This window comes from Apium graveolens, chromosome 8 (assembly GCF_009905375.1).
Source record: "Apium graveolens cultivar Ventura chromosome 8, ASM990537v1, whole genome shotgun sequence".
NCBI classification, from domain to species: domain Eukaryota; kingdom Viridiplantae; phylum Streptophyta; class Magnoliopsida; order Apiales; family Apiaceae; genus Apium; species Apium graveolens.
In genome coordinates, this window is record NC_133654.1 from 9,504,809 (window position 1) to 9,517,293 (window position 12,485).

Genomic DNA, 12,485 nt, shown 5'->3' on the forward strand with positions numbered 1-12,485 from the left:
GCCTACCTTATTTTTTGGACATGATTCCAAGACCTGTAGCTTGTTATTATTGACCATGAAAAACTGCTGTATTTTCCTCTTTTCTCATGCACAACCATCTTTTATTTCTCCCATATACAACTGCCATTTCTCTAACTTATAATTTTCAATTGCTTTGTTTTATTCATTTAATATCCTGATGGAGAGTTTGATTTCTAACACTCCCCCTCAAACTCGACTTTGCATTCCGAGCTTGTTTTTTATTTTGTAAAACACATCCGACTTCAATGGTTTTGTGAAAATATCCGCTAAATTTTCTTCAGTCCTGCAGTGCACCAACTCCACAATTTTCTCATTCACTTATTCGCGAAGAAAATGATACTTAATATTGATGTGCTTGCTGCGACTGTGTGACACTGGATTTTTTGCGAGAGAAATAGTGGATTTATTATCCACGTAAATTTTAACCGGAACCTCCTCTGCAAAATTTAACTCGCCCAATACGTAGCCTAGCCACATAGCCTGACATACGCATGTTGCTGCTGCGATGTATTCTGCCTCACATGTTGAGAGAGCGACTGTTTGTTGCTTCTTTGAAGACCACGAAAATATCGCTGAACCAATATGAAAAGCATATCTAGAAGTGCTTTTCCCGTCATCCAAATCACCATCATAATCACTATCTGAGTAGCCAACTAATTTTACATTTTGAGAATGAGAATAAAATAATCCATGACCAAGTGTACCTTTAATGTATCTCAAAATTCTTTTAGCTGCCATGAAGTGATCTTGCTTCGGTTTCTCCATGTACCTACTAACCAATCCAACTGCATACATAATATCTGGACGAGTAAAAGTTAGGTACCTCAGACTTCCAACCAAAATTTTGAACAATGTCGGATTTACCGACTCCCTTGTTGAATCAACTCTGAGCTTTATGCTCGGTTCTGCTGGCGTGCTTATTGGCTTGCATTCCTCCATTCTGAACTTCTTTAAAATCTGCTCCACATATTTTTTCTGCGACATAAAAATCCCGTCTTTGTTTTGCTTCACCTCGACTCCAAGAAAGTATGACATTTGACCAATATCTGTCATCTCAAATTCATTAGTCATAACTTTCTTAAAATCATCAAACATACCAGGATTATTTCCAGTAAAGATCATGTCGTCCACGTATAAGCAAATGATCATAATATCTCCCCCTGAATTTGTTTTCATGTAGAGGGCATGCTCGTATGGACTCTTCACGAAACCATTTCTCTGAAAATATTCATCAACCCTTGTATTCCATGCTCACGGAGCTTGCTTCAAACCATATAAGGCTTTCTTCTGTCTGTAGACTTTGTTTTCCCGGCCTTTCTGAACATATCCGGGAGGCTGCTCAATATAGACTTCTTCTTCAAGATAACCGTTTAGGAATGCTGACTTCACGTCCATCTGAAAAATCTTCCATTGATTTTGAGCGGCAATTGCTGTAAGAAGTCTGATGATGTCAACTCGTGCAACTGGAGAAAACACCTCATCATAGTCAATTCCATATCGTTGCTTGTAGCCTTTAGCCACTAGCCTCGCCTTGTATTTCTCCACTTCTCCATCCTGATTCGTCTTGGTCTTGTAGACCCATTTGACACCAATTGCTTTGTGTCCTTCTGGAAGATCTGTGAGCTCCCAAGTATCACTCTTCTTGATTGCACCAATTTCTTCGTCCATAGCTTTATTCCATTTATTTTCTTCAGAAGCTTTTTCAAATGTAACTGGATCACATTCAACCATTAAACAAAATAGAGAATAATCAAAAGATATTTGTACCGGACTTGTTGCTTCATAAATATTATCCAAACTCCGCATCTGTCGTGGTGCTCCCCCTGAACTGCTGCTTTCTCCCGTGGATGGTGTCGATCGAGGAGTTTGTTGATTTGGACTTGGTGGAGGAGTTTGATCATCGTCATCTTCAATGTTCTGGTTATCACCGTCATCGTCATCACCATTGAAAAATAAACCAGCAACTTTTCTTTCATCCTCGCTCCATCTTCAGTAATCAGATTCATGAAACTCAACATCTCGAGAAATGATTAATTTCTTCGTTAGGGGATTATAGAGTTTGTACGCCTTGCTCTTTTTGTCATATCTGGTAAAGATGCATTTCTCGCCTTTATCATCCAACTTCTTTCTTCTCTAATCGGGAACGTGGGCATAAGAGATACACCCAAAAATTCTAAGATGTCCAACTGATGGTTTGCATTCGCTCCATGCTTCATTTGGAGTTTTGTTTCTGACACTTTTTGTTGGACAGCGATTCAACAAATAAACTGCACATAAAACGGTTTCGGCCCAAAAGGTTCTCGGCAAGTGCTTTGCTTTCACCATGCTCCTTGCCATGTCAAGAATAGTGCGATTCTTTCTTTCTGCAACGCCATTTTGTTGAGGAGTATAGGCCGTTGTCAACTGATGATTGATTCCATGTGCTCTACAAAAGCTTCTAAACAGATTAGAAGTATACTCGATCGCCTCCTCTATCTGATATGAGTACCTTCAAATAATGACCACTTTGCTTTTCTGCCAGTGCTTTGAACTCCTTGAATTTATCAAGAGCCTCCGACTTTTCTTTGATGATATACACCCAACTTTTCCTGCTAAAATCATCGATAAATGTTAGGTAATATCTATTACCTCCAAGTGATGAGATATCAAATGGACCAGCAATATCTGTGTGAACAATCTCCAATGGCCTCCTGGCTCTCCATGATTTTCCAACGGGAAAACTTTGTCGATGCTGCTTCCCCTTTACACATGCTTCACACATATTTTCTGGTTCGTTGATTTCTGGCAAGCCGTCCACCATCTTTGTCTTTGACAATAATTTCAGGCCAGAAAATCCAAGATGATCATATCTCAAATGCCACAACCACGAGTCATTTTTAATGACCGACTTTAAGTACTTCTGCACATTCTTCTGCATATCAAGCGTAAATAAACGATTCTTTGACATCTCCACATTTGCAATCAATTCCCGAGCTTGATTTCTGATAATGAGGGAATTGTCCTAAATCTGTATATTATATCCTTTCTCCACAAGTTGGCCAAGACTGATAATATTATTTTTTAATGCAGGAATATAATAAACATCATTTATATATTTCTTTTCACCTTTCTTTGACATGATCGTGACGGTACCTTTTCCTTTCACCGGAATCTTTGACAAGTCACCAAAAGTAACCTCTCCGCTGATGGTGTCGTCTATCTCCGCGAATAATTCCTTGTGACCAGTCATGTGATTACTGGCCCCTGAGTCAAGATACCAAACATTCTTCTTATTTTCCTCATCTCCTTTATAAGTGAGGAACATAGCAGTGCCATCATCCTTATCTTCTTTTGTTGCAGCAAAGTGACTCCTTTCTTCCACTTTTGATGCTCTACACTCATAACTAAAGTGACCAAATTTATTACAATTATAACATTGAAATTGAGATTTGTCACCTCGTTGAAATCCACCTCTTCCTCGGCCTCTAAAATTTTGACTACGACCAGATGGTTGAAAACCTTCAGAATTCTGACCTCGGTTGAAAGACTGCCTTCCACGACCACGTCCACCTCGATAGCTACCTCTAAAGCCACCTCTTCCACGTACAGAACTGCTACCGCCAGAACTGTCACCAATGGATACCTTACTTTGCAACGCCTTTTCCAAATGGCTTACATCATCATACTGGTTCATTCGCTGCTCGTGGGATTGAAGAGAACCTACGAGCTCTTCAATAGAAATTGTGGACAAGTCTTTTGACTCTTCGATAGAAGTAACAACATAATCAAATTTTCTTGTTAATGAACGGAACAACTTTTCCATGACCTGAACATCATCGAGACTTTTCCCATTTCTTTTCATCTCATTTGTCACCGTTTTCAAACGCGTAACAAATTCACCAATATTTTCGGAACTCTTCATCTTCAAATTTTTGAATTCCCCATGTAGTACTTGGAGCCGAACCTTTTTGACTTTCTCGACACCCTGGAATGATTTCTGCAGAATCTCCCACGCGTCTTTCACCGTTTTTGCATTTGAAAATTTTTTAAAGGTTGATTCGTCAACTCCTTGAATAATTGTATATAACGCCTTTTTATCTTTTTTCTGGGTCTCTTTCAAAATCATTTTCTCAGTATTTGACAGGGCTGCTTCAGCGGCTGCATATGTGGGCTCGTCATACCCGCTTTCGACAATATCCCAATTATCGTAGGAATCGAGTAATACCTTCATTTGAATACTCCAGTCCCCGTAATTTGTACTCGTCAATTTTGGAATATTTGGTTGCGCCATTGTCGCCATTTTTCACGAACGGAACCTTAGCTCTGATGGCACTTGTTGAAAACGTAATAAGCTTTAGAATAAGATATTACTTAAAATAAACTCAACAATACTTTTATTTTACTTAATAGGAACATAAGGACTCTATTTTATAATACATGCTACAGCCCTTTACAAGACACAGAGCTTCTGCTCTTTTTCCTTACAAATATTTTACTTTTTTGTGTTTTTTTTTACTAATACTGGTAGGACTGCTATTTATAGGCTCTAAAATGCTTATGTCATCGCTTACATATGTTGCTATATGTTTTCCCATGCAGCCTACCAAAAACAACTGTCACCTTTCAAGATGTTCTTATTTTTCTGCAGTGCTCACCTTAATTTTAGGAGTTACTGTTTCTTTCTTTGACCAAGCCTTCTGGATAACATCTTCTCGAGGTTAATAGCCTACCTTATTTTTTGGACATGATTCCAAGACATGTAGCTTGTTATTATTGACCATGAAAAACTGCTGTTTTTTTTCTTTTCTCATGCACAACCATCTTTTATTTATTCATTTAATATCCTAATGGAGAGTTTGATTTCTAACAATTACAAGCTGTGATTGGCTTTGAGTTAATGTCTCTCTTCTCATGGACAAAATTGAAGATAATTCTAACATAATGCCTCTCCATCATCTTGATTACATTCCACGATTGACAACTTTCGGGACTTATCTTTTTTTTTGCCAATCTTTTTGCTTATAACTTAGTATCTGTTCTGATAACGTGGTAGGGGAGAATCGAATCTTGGTGGTTCGACAAGGCATAGTCCTCATTTACCACATGAGCTACACCATCACCCCTTCGGGACTTATCTTTTGTTCACTATAAACCTGAAATAAAATTAGGACGTGTCACTCATCCCATCCAATTCCAATCAGATCCCTGTGTTGTTTTGTCGGGAACCGTAGGAATTTCAGATTTGAGACAGTAATATTACATGATTAAGGTAGAAAAACTAAAGTTGAACAAATAATAAAAATAATACTTATATATTAATACATATATAGGCATTTACTCCACATATAACCATCGAAAATCATTGATTCTGTTATAATGTCACTGGATTAAATCCCGTACTTTTGGTTAATATTTAAAAATTTTATTTATCCCGTAATATTATAATTTTAGAATATTTATATAAAAATATAATAATTATAAATTTATAAAAGAAAAATATGATAACATGTGATCGTTGTTTAGTAGGATAAGTAGATTATGTCTAATAGTTTAAGAATTTAGTAATTTAGTGATCATATAATACAATTTATCTATTTTTAATAATAGGATAAGCTGTGGTCATAGTTTAGTAGGATAGATAAAGTAGGATAGATAAACTATATCCAGTAGTTTGATAATTTAGTAATTTAGCGGATATATAGTACTATTTATTTATTTATTTAATAATCAAAATTAGGGAATAACCGTTTAACCAAATTATATTTCATTCCGATTATTATAATATAGATAGTATAGATAGTATAAATATAGATCATAAATTGTAAAATTTTATTTCAAAAAATATATAATTGGATGCTTATCTAGAATAATAATAATATTTGAATATTATAAAATATTTAACAATTTAAATTTGAAAAGATTATTGATTTTAAATTTGATTTTACAGTGAATTTTTTTTATAAGTTATTCAACTGTGATTCTACTATAAAACCAATTTAAACTTTTTCATTAAATTTCAATGATTTTTAAATAAAAAAAAATCGTGTAACTTCAATTTTTAACTTGGAAAATTTGTAATTATATATAATGAAAAAGAAAATAAATTATATATTTTATATTTTTTAAATAATGGTTTTGTAGATTCTCTTGGGTTCTCCAATGAGTGCTACCAATATATATATCCTTATTTTTCGTATTTCCTAAATTTTATATTAATAAACATTTGTTTTTCAACAAATTTTTCATATTCAAATTTTGTGTTATCAAATTTGTTGTTTTACTGAAATCATATAAAAAGGGGATTTTTGCATAAATACTCAAATGCAACCGTTTCAATCTCATATTCAACCTCATATGCAACCGCGTCCGTATTTTTACAAATATTTTCATAAAAAGTGGTATTTTTGATAAATTTCCAAAAAAAATATACATTTATTGACTTTATTTCTTGACAAGAAAAAAGGTAAAAGCTTTTGGTAAGAGTTTAAAGAACGAATTAAAAATTATATAATGAATGTGTACATATTTAGGCAGTATCCTATATAGACCTGGAAAAAAATGGGTCTGAATCCGAAAAATCGAACCGAAATTCATGAAATCGAGATCCGATTCGATATTCGATTTAAATAATCCGATAATTATCCGAAAGCCGATTTAAATAGATCCGAAAAATACTTCTACCGAAAATTTAACCGAAAATTATCCGAAAAATAAGATCCGATTATAACTTGGAACAGATTAAAACAGAAAAATATATTACCCGAACCGAATTTGACCCGAAATAAAAAAATTATACTTTAAACAATTTTATGTCTATGATATCAAATTTATTTAATCATATTCTTTTATAAAAGTATATTATATTACAATAAAAAATACTAAATTAAATAAAAAAGAAATTTTTTATATCTCAAAAATTGAAAAAAAAAATAAGTGATGATCCGAAAATATCCGAACCGAGTTTAATCCAAACAAAATTTTGTTCGATTTTAATCTGAATTTCATCCGATTTTAATCAAAATTTGACCAAAACCGAATCACATCAGATCCGATGCTCTTCAAATATATCACAATGCGAAAGTAAATGCGATCCGAAATTGATCCGATCCGACATGCACTAATAGAGAAAAGCAAAAACCCTAAATACACTCTGATCAATTTATGATGAATTCATCAAATCGTTTAAGTATAACTAGCGGCGACATGCTTTCTGAGGATCTTCTGTATGAGATTCTGCTACGGCTTCCCGTGAAATCTTTACTCCGGTTTAAGGCAGTGTGTAAGTACTGGTGTTATTTATTTACGAGCTACTTTTGTCAAATCTCACAAGGCCAGGAGATGATGAAACTCTCATTGTCGTAAAAGATGAATATGACCTCTCGTTTTCACTTCTCGACCTTGGTTCTTGTAGCATAGTGAGCTCCAGCGGAAGCCATATCTTATAATTGTTGGTTCTGTTAGAGGAATTGTTTGTGTTTCGAGCCACCAAGACTTTCATGATAGTACCTAGCTTTGGAACCCAGCAACGAAGGAGTCCAAACTCATTCCCCCACCTATAAATAATAAGGTATTTATTAATTATGAGCCTTATGGCTTTGGTTTTGATCCCATTGGTAATGATTTTAAAGTTGTTTCTGGCTATTGTAAAGATGTTTATTCTACAAACATGAATGCTTGGAGAACGATCCCAGATTATTCAGTAAATTGTTCTTCCACATATGGTTTTGGTATTTGTGTTAACAGATTTCTGTGTTGGACTAGCTTTCGTAGCATTGTGGCCATTAATTTAAATAAGGAGGTGTTTAGCTCATGTAGGTTACCTAACGAAATTATTCGAAAAAATGACAAAAATAGCCGATTTTTGAAAAAATTTAACAAAAATAGCCATTCTGAAAAAAGTGGTCAATTTTGGCCGATTGAATACTCCACTCTCAGTTGGGTATCCCAATTTGTTGGGTATCCCAATTTGTATAAGATACTCCACTGATAGTTGGGTATTTCATATATGGGATACTCCACTACTGTCAGTTGGGTATCTTATATAAAGTGGATACTACACTGACAGTTGGGTATCCCATCGGCCAAAGTTGACCAACTTTTCAGAAATTGGTTATTTTTGTCAATTTTGTATAAAAATAGGCTAAATTTGTGCTTCACCCAAATTATTCATGGTACCGTTTTCGACTTCAATAATTCGATTGTGGCGATAACTTGTACAGAGATAGAATGTAAATTAGGTAAGTTTGGCTTGTGGATGTTAGATAATATTGAATGCCTAGATGGTTGTGGCGGAGCTGAGGCATCTTGGACTCTGATGCTGACTATTATTAATGCAGATATTCACTTGTCAATACACTGTGTGCACCACTACTTTAACAGTGGTAATCTGCTATTATCCCGAGGCAGTAGTGTGTTTTTGTATAACACTGAGAAGAAAATATTCAGAGAGATCCCAGTTTCAAGTTACGATCATTTCTCTAAGTATAAGGAGAGCCTAGTTTCAATCACTGGAATCAAGCAAGCAGAATGCTCATAAAAGCGGGAAATGGATGGTAAATTTGTTATCAAGTGCTTCTTATTCAAGTGCTTTTTAGTTACTTCACCTCTGTTAGTCATGTACTACATCTATCTGGTCTATTTTCTACAGTTCTTCTCCCTGACGTTATATTACAAATGCTTAATCATGCAGGTCTGAGAACCTTACTTCAAGTATGTGGACATCGTTCAATGCATGATCTTAAGATTTCTATCCTCATAACTTGTAGAACTAGTTGCGCTTTCAATACTGCTTTCTGGCTACTTCTCTGTTATCTTATCTCAGCTAATAGTACAGGTTACATTTCCCGATAGATGGTGAATTACCTTTTTTATCGAGGCTTACAAAGTCTCTCCTGTCTGACAAAAAATCTTTAATTGTTCATACTGTTGTTAACTATACTCTGTGATGGAGTCACTGCCAAAAGGTTCTTAAAGTGAAACGCTTTCTTCAAGGAAAGTCCGTAAAGTGTGACAATATAGTGTACAAAACTCTGATTCTGGGATGTAAAGGTAAAATCCTCCGGCAAACAGTAACTTAAACAAATCCTCCGGCAGAATAGTGAAACCAAAGGTAAGTTTGAACCCCCGATGTTGAAAGAAAATAAGATTTTCCTATACCGTTGATGCCATGGTCAATATATGAAATTAATATTTTGTCAGTGTATTTCTTTTGAGTCAAAAAATTGGCATGGATAATTTTGGATAAACAATTAGGATTTAGGTGATTTAGAATTATGGTTATGATAATTAATGATCTTAGAATTTCGGATCCCACTGAAGATGCTTACGTAAACAAATACTTCTTTCAGGCTCATGCTCCTGCTATAAATTTCTCCGTGTACCATATCTCTATTGGCATCGTATGAGCTACAATCAGTTATTGATTGTTTGGACCTCGTTTTAATCCTCTACTATAGGTATCATATTCATTTTATATTTCATATTAGCATATATAAACTAAATAAATGAGAACCGTAGGTAAATGAGAAATTTATGTACACAGGGAGACGTGAATCTGAGAAAGTACATTTTGCACGTAGATGGCTGGTTCAGAAGATGTTCATTGTACGGTCGCTCCTGTAAAATACTTGCTCAGTTGTAAAACCCGGTTTTCCTTAATCTCAAACCCTACTTTTCTTGATTCCCTGGACTCAGTTTGTGGACGTGGATGAAGGTATAGAGGAACCTTGGACTCTTGAGTATAGTTTTGATGTAGGCTCCATCTTTATTCTCTCAATTCAGCCTGCCTCCATCTTTATTCACTCAACTCCATCTTTATTCATTCAATTTAGAACCGTCAAATTAATTGATTAGAACCGCTTAATATAATCATAATTATTTAAGAGATATAATGTTCAAATCCCACCAACAACATATTGAAATTAAAATTTGTAATCTATACTATACTATTATAAGCAGAACAACCTCTATTTGGTAGTCGGTTGCTCGGTATAGTTATTTGGCAAATAGTCGGTTGCTCGGTACAGTTATTTGGTACGATAAATAACAACCGTTAAATCTAAAGTCAGAAAGATGAGAAACGTTGGATGCAATAATAAAATTTTATTATAATAATATTTAAACTGCTCTCATGGATTCAGGGTTCGAACCCCGTCAAGTGCTTATTATATTTAAACTTTTATATTCTTTATTTTAATAATTTCTACAGGTTCAGGGCTCGAGTACTGTGAACAACATATTATATTATATTATTTATTTTCAGTTAAGTTTCAAATTATTATAAAACATATATTATTATAACTTATTATGTTATTCAATTTATATTTCAACTATTGAAAATTATATTATAAAATATATTACTAAAAATTATCAAATGTTAAAAACAATCCGTGCATCGCACGGATTATAGGCTAGTATAAATATAATGATAAAAACAACCTTACCTCTACTTAAACCGGAACCAAGGACGAGTTGAGCCAAAAAAATTTTTGGAAAAGTATACTGTTTTACCCTTGGTTGACATACAATTACAAATTGCCATTTTTAATACACACCGTGTTTGAAGAAAGGGCCTTCCAGTGTCGCATAATTATCTATTCCATTCCAGGTTGGTATCTATGTCAGTTGTGTGTGTATGTATATGATTCAATTTAATGATGTTTGTTTGCTTCCGCTGTTTGAGTTCTGAGAATTTCTTTGCTTTAGTTTAACACCATGCACAATAATTAAGCCCTCGTGCGATACACTCTGTATTCGCTCTTTACTCCTCTCTTCGGCTGTAAATTGTCCGGCGATGCCGAATCAAATCAATGATTCCTTTGGTACCCTTGTTATCTTACTAATTATATATCCGGTTTAAATATATTTGATTAGTCTATTTATTGGCTCCACTACGAAACCCTAACCTTCCCCTATGAACTTATCTACTTATAAAACATGTCTTTAATTAATCAGATCGATCAATTATTCAAAACAACATATTCATGCTAATTTGAGGCCAATTGTGTGGAATGACTAATACCATGAACGCGTATGATGATTGGTAGTGTAAATTCTGTGTGCGAGTTTAATAGTTCATGTAGTGTTCTTAGCTGGGTGGTTACATGGGGGTAAGTGGTATTAAAGACAATGATTTTGGAGAGGTCTAAAAATATTTGATATAGGCCTACTGAACTTTGTTTCTTCCTTGCAGGGGACACTCTTTCATAAACAGAAAATACGATTATATATTATTTGTCGGTGAGTAGGGTCAAACCGAAGGATGTGGTATTATAAGTTTTAAATGAACAGCTTTTTGTACTATACACATGAATCATGTGGTATTTTTTTAAAAATGAATCATAAGTCGAACCTCATTCATCTTTAGTGTATTTGAATTATCACTACAACAAAATATGTCAATTACGACAGCAAACTTACGACGGAAAAAAATGTGCGCCCAACTTATGACGGAAAAAAGTAAAACGTCGTAATTATTTACGACGAAAGCCAAAATCATCGTAAATTTAGTATTTTACAAATAAAATTATGCACAACACGATTAAAAAAATGAAAATTATTTGAAGTTGCGACGATTTAAACATTTCGTCGTATGTTAATTATTTTTATTAAAATTTTAAATTGAAATTGGATAAAAAAATATTTTATCTAAATTTACAACGAAATATTTGAGACGGAAAAAATCGGATCGTCAAATTTACGACGGAAATAAAAATTTCCCAAAGATTTTTGGCAGGAAAATAAAATTCATTTGAAGTTGCGACGAGTTGAACATTTCGTCGTAAGTTAAATTTTTTTATTAAAATTTTAACTTGAAATTAAATAAAAAAATACTTCATCTAAACTTACGACGAAATATTTGTGACGGAAAATATTGGAATATCCAATTTACGACGGAAATTAAAATTCGTCGTAAGTTATCAAAGAGGGAAATTTAACCTTTTCCCCAAAATTTTGGCGGTAAATTTGACTTTTCTCAAATTTTCTGCTAGATAATAATTTATGACGAATTCCGTCGTAAACTAGCACGTGATTTTTGATAATTTCAATTTTTAAAAAATATTATTTCATTATCCAACCATATTAATGTCAACATTTATTTGTTTGGGTGACATTTCAAGAATTTCAGAAAAAAATAAATATTTTAATAAAATAATTTAATATAAAACATTGATTATATCACTAATATATATATATATATTGTCATTCATACGGTTCTATTGATGAAAAATATTTTTAAAATAATCGAAACAGAAATTCAGAACTAAACACTAGTTAGTTGTACTGGTCAAACTGACGCTTGACTGTTAAAATGACAAACCAAATAAATTTATTATGATATGAAATTTTGGTTATATCACTAATATATATATATATATATATATAAATATTGACATCCATACATTTGGATCGTTGAAAAATATTTTTAAAATAATAGAAACACCAATTCAAGATTCAACACTAGTTAGCTGTACTAGTCAAACTGA

General features: G+C 33.5%; 1 protein-coding gene across 1 annotated transcript; it reads right to left on the minus strand.

Annotated features, from left to right (window-relative positions):
• Nucleotides 1-339: 339 nt before the first annotated feature.
• LOC141679257 (secreted RxLR effector protein 161-like) lies at nucleotides 340-1,056 on the minus strand. Its single transcript, XM_074485761.1, has one exon. It carries the CDS (start codon nucleotides 1,054-1,056, stop codon nucleotides 340-342), a length of 717 nt encoding a protein of 238 aa, XP_074341862.1.
• Between the last annotated feature and the right edge of the window lie 11,429 nt (nucleotides 1,057-12,485).

Bases quoted from the DNA above. Each gene is read 5' to 3' on its own strand.
- LOC141679257 (XM_074485761.1), bottom strand. From the start codon at position 1,056: ATGTCATACTTTCTTGGAGTCGAGGTGAAGCAAAACAAAGACGGGATT.